The sequence below is a fragment of the Chelonoidis abingdonii genome, chromosome 1, assembly GCF_003597395.2.
Source record: "Chelonoidis abingdonii isolate Lonesome George chromosome 1, CheloAbing_2.0, whole genome shotgun sequence".
Lineage (NCBI taxonomy): Eukaryota > Metazoa > Chordata > Testudines > Testudinidae > Chelonoidis > Chelonoidis abingdonii.
In genome coordinates, this window is record NC_133769.1 from 14,854,077 (window position 1) to 14,873,388 (window position 19,312).

General features: G+C 41.0%; 1 protein-coding gene across 2 annotated transcripts in view; it reads right to left on the reverse strand.

Annotated features, from left to right (window-relative positions):
* Positions 1-19,312, reverse strand: part of USP6NL (USP6 N-terminal like) — a 259,616-nt gene that overhangs the window by 82,502 nt on the left and 157,802 nt on the right. For both annotated transcript variants that reach the window (XM_075064228.1, XM_075064229.1), the window contains exons 5-6: positions 18,957-18,996; positions 10,100-10,180 (exon numbers count right to left, since the gene is read on the reverse strand). In XM_075064228.1, coding sequence (XP_074920329.1) covers positions 10,100-10,180; positions 18,957-18,996 — 121 coding nt within the window. The remainder of the gene's footprint in view (positions 1-10,099; positions 10,181-18,956; positions 18,997-19,312) is intronic.

Here is a 19,312-nt window from a genome sequence, read left to right on the forward strand (position 1 = left end):
CTTCTTTCAGTGTCACGCTAGTGCTACTGGAATGCTGCTGGTGAAACTGATGCTGCAGCAGTGAAGCGAGTATTCGCGTCCTCCTCCCCTCCGGGGAGACGGTGCACTAGGACTTATGAACCCGAGCACCCATGCTTGATAATTGCTCAATATCTAACATGTTGGCCGAGATGAGCAGCCACCGGGGGGGGCCTGGCTAAAAACAGAAGAAGAGTCTTGGTCATCCCAGTAGATGTTAGCAGACGGCTGGTAATGTCCAATAATAAATGGGGCTGAGCTTCAATCAGCCCCCCTTTCATGTTATAGAAAAGATCTGTACGCCTGGATATCATAGCAGTGGGATGCTGGGCTCCCTCCACACCGCTAATGTCCTGCTGGACATCATAGCCGGGAGGCTGCCTTCCCTCATTTTATGTAACTAAAAACTCTGCATTCTTTATTATTCATGAACAACAATGGGCGGGACACTGCACGGTAGCCCAGGAAGGTGGGGAGGAGGGAAGCAACGGGTAGGGTTGTTGCAGGGGCACCCCTGTGAAACTGACACGGAGCAGCTGTGCTCTCTGATACAGTGGTCCCTAGATACACTTGCCCATATTCTACAGACGGACTATTTTAGAAACCATAAAGGAGGGATTGACTCGGGGAGTCATTCCCAGTTTTGCTTTTGCGCCCCGCCGATCTCAGCCAGGGGCACTCATGATAGCAGTAGACAGTACAAAGGGGGAGAGATAACCGTCACTCATTGCAGTTACTCCAGCAGTAGACGGTACAGAACGACTGGTAACATCTCTGCTATCATGCAAAAGCAAATGAATGCTGCTGTTAGCGCTGGAGTATCGCCTCTGTCCGCGCATCCAGTACACATATGGTGACTGTAAAATAAAAAGCTGACAGGCTCCATGGTGCCGTGCTATGGCGTCGCCAGGGCAATCCAGGGAAAAAGGCGCGCGAAAGGATTGTCGCTGTTGTTTCCCGGAGGAAGGAATGACTGACGACATTTACCGCAGAACCACGCAATGATTCAACCAGAATTCCAAGGGGCAGGGAGACTGTGGAACTATCGGGATAGGCTAGGAATAGCTACCCACAATGCAACGCTCCAGAAATCGACGCTAGCCTCAGACCATGGACGCACAGCACCGAATTACTGTGCCTAGTGTGGCCGCGTGAAATCGAATTTATAATATCTGTTTTATAAAACCGTTTTAATGTAATTCGGAATTATCCTGTAGTGTAGACGTGGGCATAGAAAGCCTCTATGTCTGTGTCTCCATCATTGCAGACAGGATCTGCAGCAGGTACACAACACTGAGGACAATGGGGAGGACTTAACTTTAATAATTGTGTTTTGACTACACAATAGTTATGCTAAGGAGACTACTAGAGTGGAAAACCAGCTCAGCCTTTGAAGGAAGGCCAAGTTGATCTGCACGGGGGCTGGGAGTTTAGAGAATGGAAATTTCCCAAGTAGCACAAATGTACAGACTAAAAGAAGGAGAATATAAAAGGATTCACATGGAGAAGACTCAAAGGAGAGACATAGGAAGTTTGAGCAGGAGAGGGGAAGAGGGGATAGGCCATAGTCAGAGAGGAAGAGCTGGGGTAGGGGGGAGGCTTCATACTTCTGCACACCAACGATGCATTGCAACAGGAAAACAATGGATGGCCTCAAAGGACTCTGACTCCAGCCCAAAGAATGGTCTGGATTAGTGAGGAAACTGAGGCAAGGAAATGCATGTAGGGCTCATATCTTTACAGGTCTTTATTTCTTGTGTGATAAGTAAAGAGCAATACAGTATTTGAATTCTATGCAAAGTTTGTATGGGTTATGTGCTATACCCTATTATATGCCCCATGAGAAAGTTAACAGTAACCTAGAAGGCTCATACCTTTGATGGAGTTCTGGGAGAGAGTATGTTTGATCTACAGAGGAATTCTGAAAGCTCAGCACTGCTTTCGGGGACTATGCAGTGGGCCACATGGTCTAAACTCTTAGGACCAGGTGCTCATTTGGGATCTATGCATCCTGAGCTGGTGCCAAGACTAAGCTCTATTCAGACTCCAGAAGCTTAAAACGTGAGAATCTGGATCCCCTCACAGGAGTCTCCCGAGTGGCCACAAAGGGGGTGCTCAACAAGATCTGTTACAACAGCCAATTAGTCAATCTACCTGACTGTAAAATGTACACCACCTAATGAGACTTGCGCACACACCCCACAAACGTTCCCACATACTCTGTGGGCCACTCTGAAAATATCTATGAGAAATACAAAAACAAGACACTTCTCAAGCCATGTTGCAAGAGCAAGCTCACAAATCTAATTGGCCCAGGAAGGGAAAGGAGGCAGCTATCAGAAAATCTAGTTTTTAAGAGTGAGAATTGTCATTCAGGCTCCCAGGAGGCTGGGGGAGGCCGCCAGCTGAAAAAGAATCAATCATGGCAAGGATAAGAATCAAATCCTGAGGTCCTAAAAGAAAGTATTGCTATAATGGAGCCTTCATTACATATTTCATCTTCATGGGTTTTGCAACAATAACAGGAGAATGCAAGCATTAGAGCTCTGCACTATCTTATGCCCGGAGAGGGGAAAGTGATACTTTATTCAGGCTTTGGAGACTGAACAGAAAGCAAGTGGAGATTTGACTCTCTCATGCTTTATGAATTCTAAAATAAATTTAGCTAACTTTTCTTAGCAGATTCGCCTTCCCATTCCCCTCCTTCTCTCTTTGGATAGCTTCTCAACTAAAGCTGAAGGCAGACCATCAAATGCAGACATACACTGTTGTCAGTATTCAAATGGGAAGATAGTAAGTGGAATTTAATTTAATCTTTCCTGAAAATTGTGACCACATTAAGTCAGGAAAGCTTTAATACGAGTAGTGAGTGATGGCTTGCAGGGCCAGCTCCAGGCACCAGCATTCCAAGCTGGTGCTTGAGGCGGCAATCTTCAAAGGGCAGCAGTCCCTGTTGTTTTTCCCCCAGCAGAGCGCCGAATTGCTGCCGCGGATGGCAGGGACAGTTCGTGTGCCCTTAAGGCGGCATGTGGGTTTCCGCGGCGGCAGCAATTAGGCAGCAGCTTCTATATTTAGCTGTCCGTGGCGGCTTCAGCTAAACACAGAAGCTGCCACCGAATTGCTGCCGCCACGGAAACACACCTGCCGCCCTAAGGGCACACTCGGTGCGCTGCTTGGGGCGGCGAAAACTGTAGAGCCGGGTCCTGATGGCTCGATGTACCTTGGCTTGTTACACTGTAGAATACTATTAGAAAATAAAAGCATAAACCAGAAGAACTGGTCTCAGAAACTAGAACATAGAAATTGAGGAACTTTGCCATTCGACAGACACCTTCTACATAAGAAGCTGCTGCTGGAGAAGAGTAGTATTTTATTCTGACAAGCAACAGACATGAAAAAGGCAAAAGGGTAGTTTATGCAGCTTCAGGAGACCATTACACAGTCTGAAAATGCAACCTGTTCTTGAAGAGGTTTCTGAATAATTATTATTTTGGAACCAACAGGCTTCATTTTGAGATGCAGCTATCGAGTTACTTTAAAGATGGTTTCCATTAAGGCACTTTGGATTACCTTTAGGTCACCATTCAAATCTGACAGAGGCTTCACATCTTAACCTTCAGATGGCTGTTTGGTCTCAGTCCAGTTCCTAGTGGTCAGGTGTTCACAATCCATTCAAACTAGCACTTTGTAAGCTGTATCAGTAGAGAAGTTAAGGACTGAATGAACTCCCTTCCTCACTCCTACCTCTGCATCACAGGTTAGGAATATGGGCAACATAGTGAGATAAAACATGACTAAAGTAGTAATTCAGTGTCCAGGATTTTGTCTTACATCTTTCATAACCTTGAAAATATTTCCTAAGTCTGAAGTGGCAGATGTAGTTTCGCCTAAAAATTATTTCTCTCTCTCTCACACACGAATGCTTTCCCATTAACTCCACCTGAAAAATTAAGAAGTGAAGAATTAAGGAAGAAGTAGATAAGCAGCTTTACAAAGGAGAGGATTAAAGAAAACTGTATTTTGCAATTATGAATAAAAAATTTTTAGTGGAATATAATCACATAAATTGACTCTCATACACAGATACGCAGTTTCTTGAAGGCAAAACTTTCTCAGTTATATATTATGAAAGGTCATTATAGAAGTGCTGTCTCTACTTATGCTAGTTGTTCTCGTGGTTGTTCTATCCTTATGGCCTGCACCTCCTCTCTTTTTTTCTGCATTCCTGGAATATCTCATTACTGCATTTTCCAAAAGACATTCAGAACTACAGTTACAATCAACAATTCTGCAATAATATGGTGCTATTCTCTGCACAGTGCTCTATAAACATACTGATTTCAGGAGTGGAATGAGATCCTCTAAGATAATGTCTGTAAGTTTTCTTTAGGTACAAGTTGCTTCTCTGGCTTTTAAATACACAAGGAGAAGACAGAAAGAGAAAGATAGGAGTTACTCCAGCAACTGTGGCACTGTTCCTTTCTGCCTAAAGAATGGCAGGGTTGAGGAGCTAACATATTCAGTGCCTGTCCCTCACACACAATCATTGCAGCACTAGCCACACACACATCCTCTTTATGAGAGCTTTGTACAACACTGAGAAGCAGCAACAGCTCTCTAATAAATAGCTAATAATAAACAATACTTTATCTTATGTGAAAGTAAAATTAATTACATTGTAAAAATAAGAATGGATTAAAGAAATGTTGTATGTACCTTTAAGCAAAATTGTTGGAATGTTGCAATCCAGGTGTCAGGAACACAGACATTAGCATAGAACAATTGCACCATTTAAGGGCAATTGGAAAAGTATTAGCCTTAGATCGATACCAATCAGTAAGGAAATGGAATATGCATGCTGTGTCACAGGTGGTTTTTCCTGTCTTTTGCTTTCTTTGCCCCTTTGTCTAAACTCCTGCCCTTTTATCTGTATAAATAAGATAGTTTGTGTCTTGCATGGTGCTCACATTATCTGGGTGTATTAGCAGAGCACTGTGCTAATAAAACAGAGTGGTCTGACAAACTGTGAGTCCTGAGTCTAACTTTGACACTTACCATCTATGGCATATTTTGGGAGGCTGGACGTCTACTCACTTTGTGCTCTGGATCACTCATGTTGTGCATATGGGGAGAGAGTGGGAAAAGTACTCAATCCTTGTTCTAAGAGGCTCTGTGTGCTCAGTAGTGTTCAGATGATCACAGTGGACAATGAGTTCCTAGCCTCTGGCAAATAAAGCCCCTTGCTGAATAAAGCTCTACCCACAGAATCATAGAATATTAGGGTTGGAAGGGATCTCAGGAGGTTATCTAGTCCAACCCCCTGCTCAAAGCAGGACCAATCCCCAACTAAATCTATTATCCCTGACATTATTTATAGTGCTCTGTTCAATTAGTTGCCTTTACTGAGGTATTCCCCATTCTACTGGGAACAGTAAACATCCATCTTAACGGCACGTACAAGTGGCCATTGTTTCAGTCATACCCACATTATAATTGCAATATGACACTTCAGATAGCATCACCCATCACACCTGAGGTACAAATTTACTCAGTACAAGTACTGTCTCTAGTTTTTTATTGGGAAGTAGGAAGTGTGTTATTTAAAAAGCAAATTTCTGCCCACAAAAGTGCAGCTCAAGCTGTATTAACCACAATCAGTACTAATCCTGATCTAGCTACATTTACGCTGAAGATAAAAAAAGAAGATGGGGACACAGACAAAAAGAATATCAGCCAATCTTTTGCACTTGGTCTCCAAAATAACCATTAACTTTATTCAAAATTCAAAGGAACTTATACTTGAAAAAAAGCCTCACTCATTTTTCTTACTAGTAACACTTTAATAAATTACATTGAAAGAAAAATGTTAACAATGTGCTATGTATTATTTTAGATACATATAAAATTAATACATTATAAATAATTCACATAAAACCAACCCACCCACCCTCCTCCACACACACCTCTCCTATCTGAGGAGGAGTGCTACTTGTGCGCCCCAGGCATATGAATCGCTCACACATACATCTCTCTCAAATGAAATTCAGGAAATAAAGTGGCCCTGTGGATTTTTAAAGGGACACTATCAGTCTGAAACATTATCAGTTTTAAGACAAACAAGCAAATGTTGCAAGAGTTTATTCTTATTAGATTTTGTACCCCCTTCTCCTTTTCTCTCTTTTATAAATTGATTTTAATATGAAGCATAAAAGATTAACTGTTTCCCAATAGTTTCCTCCTTCATCTTCAAGAGAAGTTAAAGGAAAGAAAAGAAAACAAGTCAAGAATTCAGAGGTATAAACTGAGCAACATTTTCTAAAAGCACCATCAAAATACGAAGATTCCCAGTCTGAATTGGCACAAGTGTTTCTTACAGAAGACACCATCTCTCTCAGATAAATGGCCCCTATATCACTTAAAGCTAAAGTTGCTATAGCTACAGTGTAATACTTTTAAACTATGTATCAAAATAAACAGTTTTGTAAAATCTGCCATAATGGGTAATTTGTGTGTTGCCCTTTACAGAAATATTCATGGGTATTTTTAAAGAATTTTGTAGGAAGGGATGGAAGGAATCTATTGTATTAAACCAGTATCTCTTCCATCTCCTTCCAAAGAGGGTGATGGGACAGCAAACACACATTATTTAGAACTTAATTGTGTAAACATCATTATCCCCATCTTACAGATGAGAAGTGGTACTAAGAAAAATGAAGCATTAGTGCTTCTCAAAGCAAGTAGACAGACACTTGCTAGCTCTGCTTGAGTTAATATTCTACAAATAGCAGTCTGGCCACAGCAGCACAAACAGCAGGTCAGGCTAGCAACCCAAGTACAATCCTGTGCCCAACCCCCTGGGTACACACCCAGGTGAGTAGCCTGACCAGTCCTCCTTACTGCTATGGCCACACTGCAATTTTTAGCACACTAGCTCAAGCAGAGGTAGCAAGTGCCTGTCCACCCATGCTGTGAAGTACCTTCCCAGTGTGTAGATGTACCCTGAGAGTTCACTCTCAGCCCAAATTAGGGTTACCACATTTTAGTTTCCCAAGAAGAGGACACTGCTGGAAAGGGGGAGGAGCTGGGATGGGGAGCTGGAGAGGGGTACAGTTGGGGATACCTGCAGAAGGGGTACTCACTGGAGGTGGGGACAGTGTTGCTCCATCACAGTGACAGGGCTACTGGGGCAAGCCCAGGATGCAACAACAGCTGCCAGTCAATGCCTCCCTGCAGGACTCCCCCTCCAAAGCTGAAGCCTGTCTGGGTGGGATCCAGCAACTGTGGCTTGCAGGGGAATGGACCAATCAGGTAGATGCAGGGGAGGGACCAATCAGGAAGCGGACCAATCGGGGCTCTTTCTGAGCTGCAGTTTGTCTGCTCTGCAAAAACCTGGGAAATTGCCTGTTATTTGAAAAATCTGCCTGGACCAAGAAAGGAAGTTCAAAAAGGCGGCTAGGTCTGGGAAAACCTCGACGTATGGTAACTCTAGCAAAGGGTAGTGTATGTTCGTGGGCTCCAATGGCACAATGAGTTAGCACACAGTACTTATAGAGCAGCGCTGCATAGGGTGATGCTGACTGAGGTTGTGAGTTCACAACTCACTTGGAGCACTAGTCAGGGGGAGGGATAGCTCAGTAGTTTGAGCCTTGGCCTGCTAAACCCAGAGTTGTGAGTTCAATCCTTAGGGGGCCATTTAGGGATCAAAAATCTGTTTGGGGATTCATCCTGCTTTGAGCAGCAGGTTGGACTAGGAAGGGACCTCAGGAGGTCATCAACCGTGATGACCACTCCAGCTTAGGGAAGAAACTGTGATTCAGAGAGTAACAATTCCTTCCTTCCTTCCCCCTTTCTCCAGCAGGCTGTAACTTGCTGCAGCCAGGAAATTGTGTAGGTTGCAAGGGAGAAGTAACACCAGCCCAGTTCAGCTTACTATTGCCTGGAGGGGCACAGCTGTGCTTCTCACCCACTTCTGGCCTTTTTCTAGCCCCTCCTCACCAATTCACTCACAGTAAAGGAGGAGGGGGGCAGTGAGAATGCAAGGGCTGTGCACCAAATGAAGATCCAAGTAGATATTACACAGTCTCCTGTGGGCTACAGGGCCTAATTCCCCTATTTGGCTGTGCAAGACATGGACAACATCTAACCCTAAGTGACAGACAGAGCTAGAGAAAAGTCCAGGTTTCCTGACTTGCAGTCTGGTACCCTATCATTACATAACTGTCTCTCCACGGAAGGAAGCTATTGCACACAGAAGTACAGCTATCATACATGTAAATGTAGTCCATTTTCTTTTGTCGTCAAAGCTCACTTGTGGTAATTAAAAATCCCACAGTCATTCTCAAGACAGTGATGTTAACCTCTGGCTGAATCCTGAGCTAAATATCAAATGGCTAATTATACCTATTTAAAATTCCCCTGTAATTTCAGCTGAACACTGCTTTTCTATACTTTTTGTCCTGACCTGTTGCGTGGCATTACTGTGCACTTTTAAATAGCTACTTGCAGTATTTCAGGGATGGCTCCCTGTCAAATTCAGCAAAATCAGTGCACCAACATGTAAGCATCAGCCTCCTAAGAGAGAAATCATTTCCACCACACGGAGGATCCAGCTGCATGAAGGGCACTTTGCATTTTTTGCTTAGTAACATGAAATCAACATATGGAAAACTTAACTAAATAAGCTGTACTTAAGATTTATGTTTTAATTATTTGTTCTGTATGTTAAAACTTACTCTAGGCACCCACTTCCAAAAGGATCTTTAAAGCATCCTTTAAAACTCCTTTAAAGCATCCTCATGGTGTCTGGTTTATTCAACGTGTAGTTCAATATCACAATTCATGACTAGTCAGGTTCCCTGGGCAGGAACCCAAGACAACTTTCAGTATACAAGTAGCAGAGGCTCTCTTAGCCCATCCACCAAACCTGTGGCTGCAAAAGGAGGCTGTTTCTCTACATAGCTACCTGCTTAATATCATACAAAGAATTTTAAAAGGATTCAAAATGAAGAGCCAGCAGATTCCATTATGGTTATATACCACCTGTATATTGGTTTGATTAAAGTTTTCAGCATTAACTACTACAATAATGTTCAGCAAACAAACGGGCACAAAGTCAAATCATAAATTTAAGATTCAGATCCAAATTTTTCCAGAATTCTCACGTTCCCATCTGGACTTTTAGATAGGCCTCTCTCTGCTTAACTTTATAAGAGTTTTTATTTTTTTATTTTATTTAATTTTTTTTTTTTTTACTATTTTCAGATATAATTATGTGTTGACTATTCCCCCGGAAGACTAGTAGTTTAATCTCTATTTACCTGCTCATCTTGTGATGTACAGTTCCCCTTCTACCACAAACGTTATGCAGCATGCACCCTAACTCTGTGTGCCCCCTGGCCCTGAATGTCCCAATCCCATTCCACAATTATAATGCAATACAGGATTTTATAAGCAAAGGTAGTTCTGAATATGCCACGTGGCCCCCAAAATGCTGTCCTTCAAAACTCCTGTATTTCAACACCAGTTTCTTTGTTAGTTTGTTACTGTAGCAGGGTGCTGGTGCAAAGGCACCTAATTAGCTCCTGCTCAGCCAGCCTCAATCAGGGGAAATAGATTGAGGCTGGGAAGAAGCCTGGTGCCTGGCCTTTAGAGTTGGCTGCACCTGCAGGTTCAAGGGCTATAAAGGCTGGCTGGCAGCCCGAAGAAGAGGGAATGGCCAGGGGAAGGTCAGTCTCCAGGCTGAGGGCAGACCCTGTTTAGGGGAGGAGATTATAAGGCCTGCAAGCTCCGTACATAGCATAACACTGGTGGTGGGAGAACATTGTGTAAATAAAGCCACGGGTGCTGCATAACTAGAAGTCTCTCTGAGCTTTAGTGGGGCAACCAGTGGGCTCCAGGAAGAGGGGCAGGCGGAGGACTTGTCACAGTTACACTGTTGCACCACGCGATCATAAAAACAGATTTTCATTTTTATTTTTAAATTTATTTTTCTGATTATATAAATAGGTATGATTATCACTATACTTAATTTAATACTGCTAAATTCAATAGAGGAAACTGACCAAAAACATGCATAACTTACCTTTTCGCTATTCTTGTATTTTTCCCAGCTCTTCAGCATTTTTAGCCATTTTGTAGTTCTTTCAATTTCAAGGTGCTTTTGCTGAAATAAAATGACAATTAATTTCAAACCTAATTTTTTTCAAAAATATCTAGTTTAGAGTCTTCTAAAACTATTAGAAACAAGTTTAACCAAGATATTTTCCACAGCAGGAACATTTAACATCAAGAATTATAGTGGCACCAGTGGCATCACCTTTGCTAAATTAGTCTTACCTGGAAAGAGCCGTTTCTTTGCATACAAGCTGTCAGCCTGGATGTACTTTCATTTATGTATTTATATTAGGGCTGTCAATTAATCACAGTTAACTCAGAAACAGATTAACTTGATCAAAAAAATTAATCATTAATTGCCGTTTTAATTGTACTATTAAATAGAATACAAATTGAGATTTATCATCAATATTTTTGGATATTTTTCTACATTTCCAAATATATTGATTTCAATTACAGCACAGAATACAAAGTGTACAGTGCTCACTTTATATTGTTATTACAAATATTTGCACTGTAAAAAAGAAATTGTATTTTTCAATTTACCTCATAGAGGTACTATAGTGCAATCTCTATCATCAAAGTGCAATTTACAAATGTAAATTTTGTTTCATAAATGCACTCAAACACAAAACAATGTAAAACTTTAGAGCTTACAAGTCCACTCAGTCCTACTTCTTGTTCAGCCAATTGCTAAGACAAACAAGTTTGTTTATATTTATGGGAGATAATGCTGCCCACTTCTTATTTATGTCATCTGAAAGTGAGAACCTTCACATGACACTATTGTAGCCAGCTTTGCAAGGTATTTATGTGCCAGACATGTTAAACATTTTTATGCCTCTTCATGCTTCGACCACCATTCCAGAGGACATGATTCCATGCTGATGATGGGTTCTGTTTGATAATGACCCAAAGCAGTGCGCACTGATGCATGTTCATTTTCATCATCTGAGTCAGATGCCATCAACAGAAGGTTGCTTTTCTTTTTCTGTGATTCAGGTTCTGTATCTTCTGCATTGGAGTGCTGCTCTTTTAAGACTTCTGACAGCATGTTCCACATCTCGTCCCCCTCAGATTTTGGAAGGCACTTCAGATTCTTAAACCTTGGGTCAAGTGTTGTAGTTATTTTTAGAAATCTCACATTGGTACCTTCTTTGTGTTTTGTGAAATCTGCAGTGAAAGCGTTTTTAAATCAAACAACATGGGCTGGGTCATCATCCGAGACTGCCATAACATGAAATATATGGCAGAATGTGGGTAAAACCAAAGAGCAGGAGACATATAATTTTCCTCCAAGGAGTTCAGCCACAAATTTAATTAATGCATTTTTTTTTAACAAGCATCATCAGCATGGAAGCACGTCCTCTGGAATGTGGCTGAAGAATGACTGTTTAACATATCTGGCACATAAATACCTTGCAAAGCTGGCTACAATCGTGTCATGTGAATGTTCTCACTTTCAGATGACATAAATAAGAAGCGGGCAGCACTATCTCCCATAAACGTAAACAGACTTGTTTGTCTTAGCATTTGGCTGAACAAGAAGTAGGACTGAATGGATTTCTAGGCTCTAAAGTTTTACATCACTTTATTTTTAAGTGCAGTTATGTCACAAAAATTGCACTTTCACGATGAAGAGATCACACTAGAGTACTTGTATGAGGTGAAATGAAAAATATTTCTTTTGTTTATCTTTTTTACAAATCAAATATTGTAATAAAAATAATAATATAAAGTGAGCACTGTACACTTTGTATTCTGTGTTTTAATTGAAATTAATATATTTGAAAATGTAGGAAACATCCAAAGATATTTAAATATTCTATTGTTTAAAAGTGTAATTAAAACTGCAATTAATCATGATTTTAAATCTTGTGATTAATTGCGATTAATTTTTTTAATCATTTGGAAACCCAATATATATTTTACTCCTGGGAGAATTCTGTGCCACTGCACATGTGCAGAATTCATGTCCCACGCAGATTTTTTTTCTGCACAGAAAATACATCCTTCCTGAGAAGTGCTGCAGTTCCACCTTTCACCCACTAGAGGCCGCTGTAGTGACAGGATAGCAGCCACTGAGAGGAAATAACAGCCATTAGCCAGCTGCGTTCATCACAGCACCCTACCTGCGAAGCCAGGTTAGGAGGTATGGTATGGGGGGGACACAGACAGAGTGGGGCACATGGGAATGCTGGGGGGGTCACAGGCTGGGATTCAGAAGGGCTAGTGTGGGGTGGGGGGACAGACTGGAGCATGAGCTTAGGAGTTAGTGGGGTGACAGCACTGAGCCAGAAGCTGAATGGGAGGAGGGCTGCAGGGACACATGGGGACAGGGACTGCAGGGAAACAAGGGGACGGGGACAAATGTGCCTGACTAAATGGGAGAGGCTCAGGGTCAGCCAGAGTCTGCACAGGGGAGGCTCCCCAACTCCCTAACAATCCCCCTCTGCAAAAAATCTGTTCCATACTACCACCACGCACAGGCAACAACCCTCCAAGTTCACTCCCAGGCTCCTTCCCTCTCCCTCAGCTCCTCCATTATTCCTGACTCCTCCAAAGCCTTTGCACTGCTTCTGACTGGTGCAGGAAATAAGTTTCTGTATTGTAGTTTAAATTGATTACTCTGTTCTGTATTAAAAGTTGTATATTTGTATAAAGTTCCACATTAATTTGTCTAGTAAATAATCTGTTTGTCAAAAAACATTCCTGAATCCTTTTTTTGTCTGTATTATTACAGACATAATTGCTGACAGTTATTTTAAAATAAATTACTAGCATAATTGAAACTGATGTTATTATATTGTGATATTTTGACAAATAAAATACGCAGAGTTTTAAAATAGTGTGTGTAGAATTTTTATTTTTTTGGCACAGAATTCCCCAGGAGTCAGGCACATACAAACACACATACTTTTGCAGTAGAGAGTGTTTAAATTTCTTCCTGTCAAATTTTTGGCAAGTACCAAAAACATTAAGTGTCTAAAAACTCCAGGCAGTTAATTTCCAATGCAAATGTTTGAAAAATTCTGCATAAAACTATTGATGCTTTGAGGTGATGACATCCCTTGCCCAGGCTATTCAGTCTAATTCAAATGCAGAATTGTCCCATATATAAATTAACATTTTTCCACCAACAATCTCAAAGCTCTTCCCAAATCATTAAAAATCTAGACTCATTTGTTAGGCAATAACACAGTTACATGAACCTAAATGAATTAGCAAATTTTAGGTACCAATACTGCAAACCCATAGGCTTAACTTTACTCATGAGTCAACTACTCATGTGCTTAAAATTAAGCACATGCAAAAGTGTTTGCAAGACTGTTGCCTTAGGTGGAATCATTCTATTTAAATGAGCAGGAGAAGGAATTTTTAAAAAAATTTAATCTAACTCCTCTCCCATGTCTACATGACATACCTTGCAGCAGCACAGATGTGCCACTCTAAGGTCTCTCGTGTAGCCACTCTTTGCCAACAGGAGAGAGCTCTCCTGCTGGCAAAATAAAACCACCCCCAACAAGCGACACTGGTTTTGTCAGCAGGTCCACACTGATGCTTTTCGTCAGAAAAACTTTTTTCAGTCAGGAATGTGGTTTTTCACATCCCTGACCAACAAAAGTTTTACTGACAAAAGTGCGGCGTCGATATAGCCTAACTCAGTGTAACTGCTAAATACAAAGTGGAACAGATTGTTTAGCATCAGTAGTTAACACACATTTCAAGGGACCATTCAAGGTGAAGTTATGAATTTAAGCTCCCAGGCTTTGGCTAGACACTAAAAATCGTGGTCTGAATAGAGACACTGGATTTATGGATTGTCACAACAATCTGTAACTCACTACCAAACCCCACCCCAGCTGCTTCTTCCCTGCTTCCTTTCTTCCCTATGACTGGAGGGGTGTCAATGAGCCACTTCAGCTTGAATGGTCCCTTGAAATGTTTGTTAACCATTTATGCTAAACGATCTGTTCCACCTTGTATATAGCAGTGACACACTGAGGCTGTATCTACACTAGAGACCGCACAGTCCTGCAGCTGTACCGATGCAGCTGTACCGCTGTAAGATCCCCAATGTAGCCACTCTAGGCTGACAAGAGAGCTGTTCCATTGGAATAATTAAATCATGCCCAATGAATGGCAGTAGCTACGTCAGCTGGCAGTTACACACCGGCACTTCTGTTGTTATAACTTATGTCTCTTGGGTGTGTTTTTTTTTTTTTAAGACCCTGAGCAACATACGTTTTACCTACTAAAGTGCTAATGTAGACGTAGTCTGAGTTAGTTTCTCAGACCTGAAGAAGAGCTCTGTGTAGCTCAAAAGCTTGCGTCTATCACCAACAAAATTTGGTCCAGGTCTGAACTAGCAGAAATAGGACTGAGGCCAGGTCTAAACTACAGACTTATATCGGTATAATTACATCACTCAGGGGTGTGAAAAATCCACACCCTTTAGCATCGTAGTTATACTGACCTAACCCCTGTGTAGACAGCACTGTGTTGGTGGGACAGCTTCTCTCACCAACAAAGCTACCGCCTCTCAGGGAGGTGGATTAACTGTGACGATGGGAAAAGCTCTCCCATCAGCATATTAGCTTCTTCACATACAGCACTACAATGGTACAGCTATGCCACTGTATCACTGTATGTGAAGACAAGCCCTAAGTGACCTTACAGTTATTTTCCATCTTTAAATTAAATTCATGAAATGACCTGGAAAATAACTTATTTTTAACACAGTTATTGTTATCGTCATCTATCTGGCCTAAATCAACAGGTAAGGACAATCCACTTCATGTATCAGATATCTTATTGTAATTAAACCATGTATACTATACCACTGTTTTGTGTAATAAGATAAAGGCCAACTATTTCAGAAATGCTTTTAAAAGCTGTGTAACAATTGCACACAAAAGCTTAGTTTACACACACACACGCACACATAAAACTTCTGTACTGTCACACAAGAGTTTTGCTGGAAAAAATAGAATTAAACCATATTGATAATTGCCACAGAGAATGTGTGGAACAGCCAAATGTCATGTGTAGGCTAATGATAGTGTTGTACTGCTGTGTTAAATAGACAAACAGAAATAAGCTTCTGCCAGTCAGAAACCGTAATAGTGATTTTATAGCATTTCAGACCATTATAATAGAGTAGAAACACAATGTGCATAATTTTCTCTGACTCTCACCTATAAATAATATGGCAAGCTATTGTTAGTCCATAAAGTTTGGTATTAAAAAAGGAAGAAAGCACTCATGAGATAGCATTAGAAAAATGTGAATGTGGATGCACAATAAAAACTTCATTTTTAAATATGCTGATCAGTAATTTCATAAATGACCCCATAGCATGAATTGACTCCATGAGGATTTACACTTTAGAACTAAGATAATAGTTAAGTTCTGATCAGCAGAATTTATGAAGAAATATAGCACATGGATATAACTACAGGTCTGAAAAGCTGAAAGAAAGTATTAGGAAGTTAAGGTGTCCAAAGAGCTTTTTCCACAATAAAATGAAAATGAAAAATATGGCGATAGTAAATACATGGATGACATATATAATGAAACAACATTATATCATATCCATTTTCTTGGGTGGTTTAATACCAGCTCCTACAAACAGTGTCGGGATAGATATTGCTACTTTGCCAGTCTTACTTATTTGACTTTTCACATTGTATTTCATTGCCCTGAGGTTCTTGTGGAGTTTCACGCTGTTGAGGCATCTTTATAAGGTTTTGCAGATAGACGCTGGCATCTTCAGCTTTTAAAAATATTCCTCGGTTCTATCATGTAACGTTTAGCTTAAAAAGGGAACTGTAGAAAAACTGCTGCCTCCCACATATCTTAGCTCTAGTGTCACTGCATTTATATGTTTTCATAGTGAGGCTGAGAAAATACAGTGAACCCTAATAATATCCCAGTAGCAGAAGCTTTCCAAATTATTTCCCTGAGCATAATTCAGCCTTGGGGGCAGGGGAGAGGGAAGAGGGAGAAGAAGAAATGTGCATACAAGTCTCCAGTAAAGCAAGCCAAGTCTCTGCTCTGGGCAAGTTATTCAGTTAGTTGGTCAGAAAAATAAGATCCTATCTTCACCCTGAGCCTCTAATACTGAACTCACTTCAGCTTTAGGTTAATTCAGGTTTCTTGGCTCCTGAGATCAGTCTATGATGGTTCTTAAACTCTAAGTTTGTTTTTTGGACAGTTGTGGATTTTTATTTTTTTTTAAATCTAAGCAATGCTCATTTTCACATCCAATAAGAGTTGCTTGGATAACACGTCTACATCTCAAGAAGCACATTGCAGAGAAGATGGATACTACTGCTTTGTCGGGAAATCTAGAGTCCATGTAGTAGTCTGAAGAAAACCACTGTTCTGTCTTCTGCAGTAGGTTTAACGGCTATGTCTACACTAGAGACCTTACAAAAGTACAGCTGTACCACTGCAGCTGCACTGCTATAAGGTCTCCTGTGTAGCTGCTCTCCCACCTCCAATGATCAGGGGTAGCTATGTAGGTAGGAGAGCCTCTCCCACCAACATAGTACTGTCCACACCAGTGCTTCTGTCGGTCTAACTTATGTTGGTCGGGAATTGGGATGAGTTTTTTTCACACCTCTGACTGACAAAAGTTTTACCAACAAAAGTGCTAGGGTAGACATAGTCAAACTTTGAAATATTTTAACCTCTGGGAATACTAGAGTCAAACTGAAATTGGAAGGGAATCTTATTCCAGGTAAAATAAATAACGGACTATTAGAAAGGGAAAGGGATGAAGCTTAACTGGCAAATATCCATCTTTGTGACACTCTCTTATTTATTATTAATATTTCAATAGCACCTGGAGTACAGAGCCTAGGCTAGTGCCTTGGTAGAGACCCCAACAAAAGGTCAGGACTCCATCATGCAAGGTGCTGTACAAACACATAGTAAGAACTATTAAAATCGGAAGAGTTCACAGACTAAACAAACAAGCCAGAGCGAGGAGAAACAGATACAGAGGTAGGTTTAGACACAGACAGATTAAGTGATTTGGACATCAGAGACAGAGCCAGTTATAGAACTCAGGTCTTCAGTCAGTACTCTACCCACTGGACCATGATGCCTCTCCTAATTTTACATTTTAAAACATTGCATAAATTTGAAGGTGAATTGGTGTAACATAGTACAATGGTTTCTGGCATTTAAACACTCAAACGGCCTATGAAATGAAATGTGAAAAGTAGTTACTATGCAGTCACACTAACCCCATCCTAAAGTATTTTTACATGTTACACAAAGAAAAGCAATTTAGGCTGCACAGTGGAACGTGCATGAAGGACAGGTTGTAATAAAGGGAAAGAGTTTCAAATTTAATGGGAAAGATGCAAAAGACTCTTTATGTAAAATACAAACTGGTCAAAACACCACCAATATTTGCTTCTGGACATCATACAAGGTCAGAAATGATACAGAAAAAAAGCCTGGACAGTCCCCCACTGTCAGATAAGTTAATTAAAAACCCTCCATCTTTTCTTAATTATTAGTCCACAATGAAATTACATGCTAGTTGTCCTATCAACTACTGTGGTAACATAGAAATTGCAGAAAACTAAGCATCACTGACTGAAGTAATGCAAACCTCAGCCTCAGGCCAGCAGAGGTCAGGATATCACCAAAAGTGTAACTAGAATACAGTGTAATTACTTTTTATAACTACATTTGCAACTTAACATTGGAAAGTGTACAATAAATATAGTTCCTATGCAAACTCTCTCTCTGGGACAGTATTATTAAAACATGGGATATGAGAATTAGACACTTTTCATAACATAGTGTAAGGATAATATATATCTCATGCTTAGGTAAGTGAATCAGAGCTTCAAGTATCATATGACAATGAAAAATAATGATAAGTTGTCTAATATTTGAGACCATGAACATTTATAGCCTCACACATAGCTGTGTCCTTCTGATTAAAATGAAGTTAACAATATATGCTCATTATGCTATAAATGCAACAAAATATTGCAAGAAAACAATGCAGTTTCAGGTTACAGAAACATGCTGTCATGACCCAAGAACCACCTAGCAATGCAAAACAGACAGGGACTCGGGGATTTTTTCTTCTTCTCTCATAAGCAGCATTCCTTTCTCTTACTCTGTCTCACACACTGCCCTACACTGATCCCCATTAGCTTCTCTCAGTAGCTCAGAATACTGCAATTTTCCAAAGAGACTGCTTTCAAAGGCTGTGAGAGCTGCATTTGTTTAAAACAAACACTCACCCGCACCTCCATGCACTAGGAGGAGGTGATCAGAGCAGCACCGAGATGTTAATTTGAAAAGACAATAGTACAGGGTATCAATTTAACCAAAGGGAACTGAACTAGGGCAAGAGCCAAGCATAACTTGAAATATTTCATTAATGGAACTGTCTTCTTATTAAGCAGCAGCTCAACATCCAGTCACATTAGGAACTTGTGTTTGTCCATAATTCATCCAGGCCAGCAGAGCCTGGGATGAATGTGAAGGCAGCAATGTACAAAGTAATGTAAGTGACTTTTTGTGGTTAACCCAAGAGAGGTGTTAACAATTCCAGAGGGAGTTAATGGCATCTAATCATATATGAACAGAAATGCAGTTCAACCAAATGTGTGATTTAAAGAGGAGATTTCCATCCTCTAGCAGATGCGAGAAATGTGTTTCTATCAATATGAAAGTCGATAATATGACACTATATCCCCAGTTATAAAACTTATACATATTATAAAGGACACACTGTCAAGTGTTGATGCTTGCTTACAGTTTTAAGAGACATAAGAGGTGGGACTTACCCTTTCTATTGCTGCATCATGAAAAGGAAGTTCCTCTGCACTAAAAACAAAGAAAAAGATGTTAGTCCTGCTTAACTGGCACAAATTCATTTTTTTCATAGGTTCTTACAAGTATGTAGTTACTGAGGTGAATGCAGGAGCGGCGCCAGGGTTTTTGGCGCCCTAGGTGGGGGTCCTTCCGCAGCTCCTGGTCGTGGGCGGCAATTCTGCGGCGGGGGGGGTCCTTCCGCAGCTCCTGGTCTTTGGGGCACTTTGGCGGCGGGTCCCGGAGCAAGTGAAGGACCCACCGCAGAATTGCCACCGAAGACCCAGAGCGCGGAAGGACCCCTCGCTGCCGAATTGCCGCCGAGGGTGGC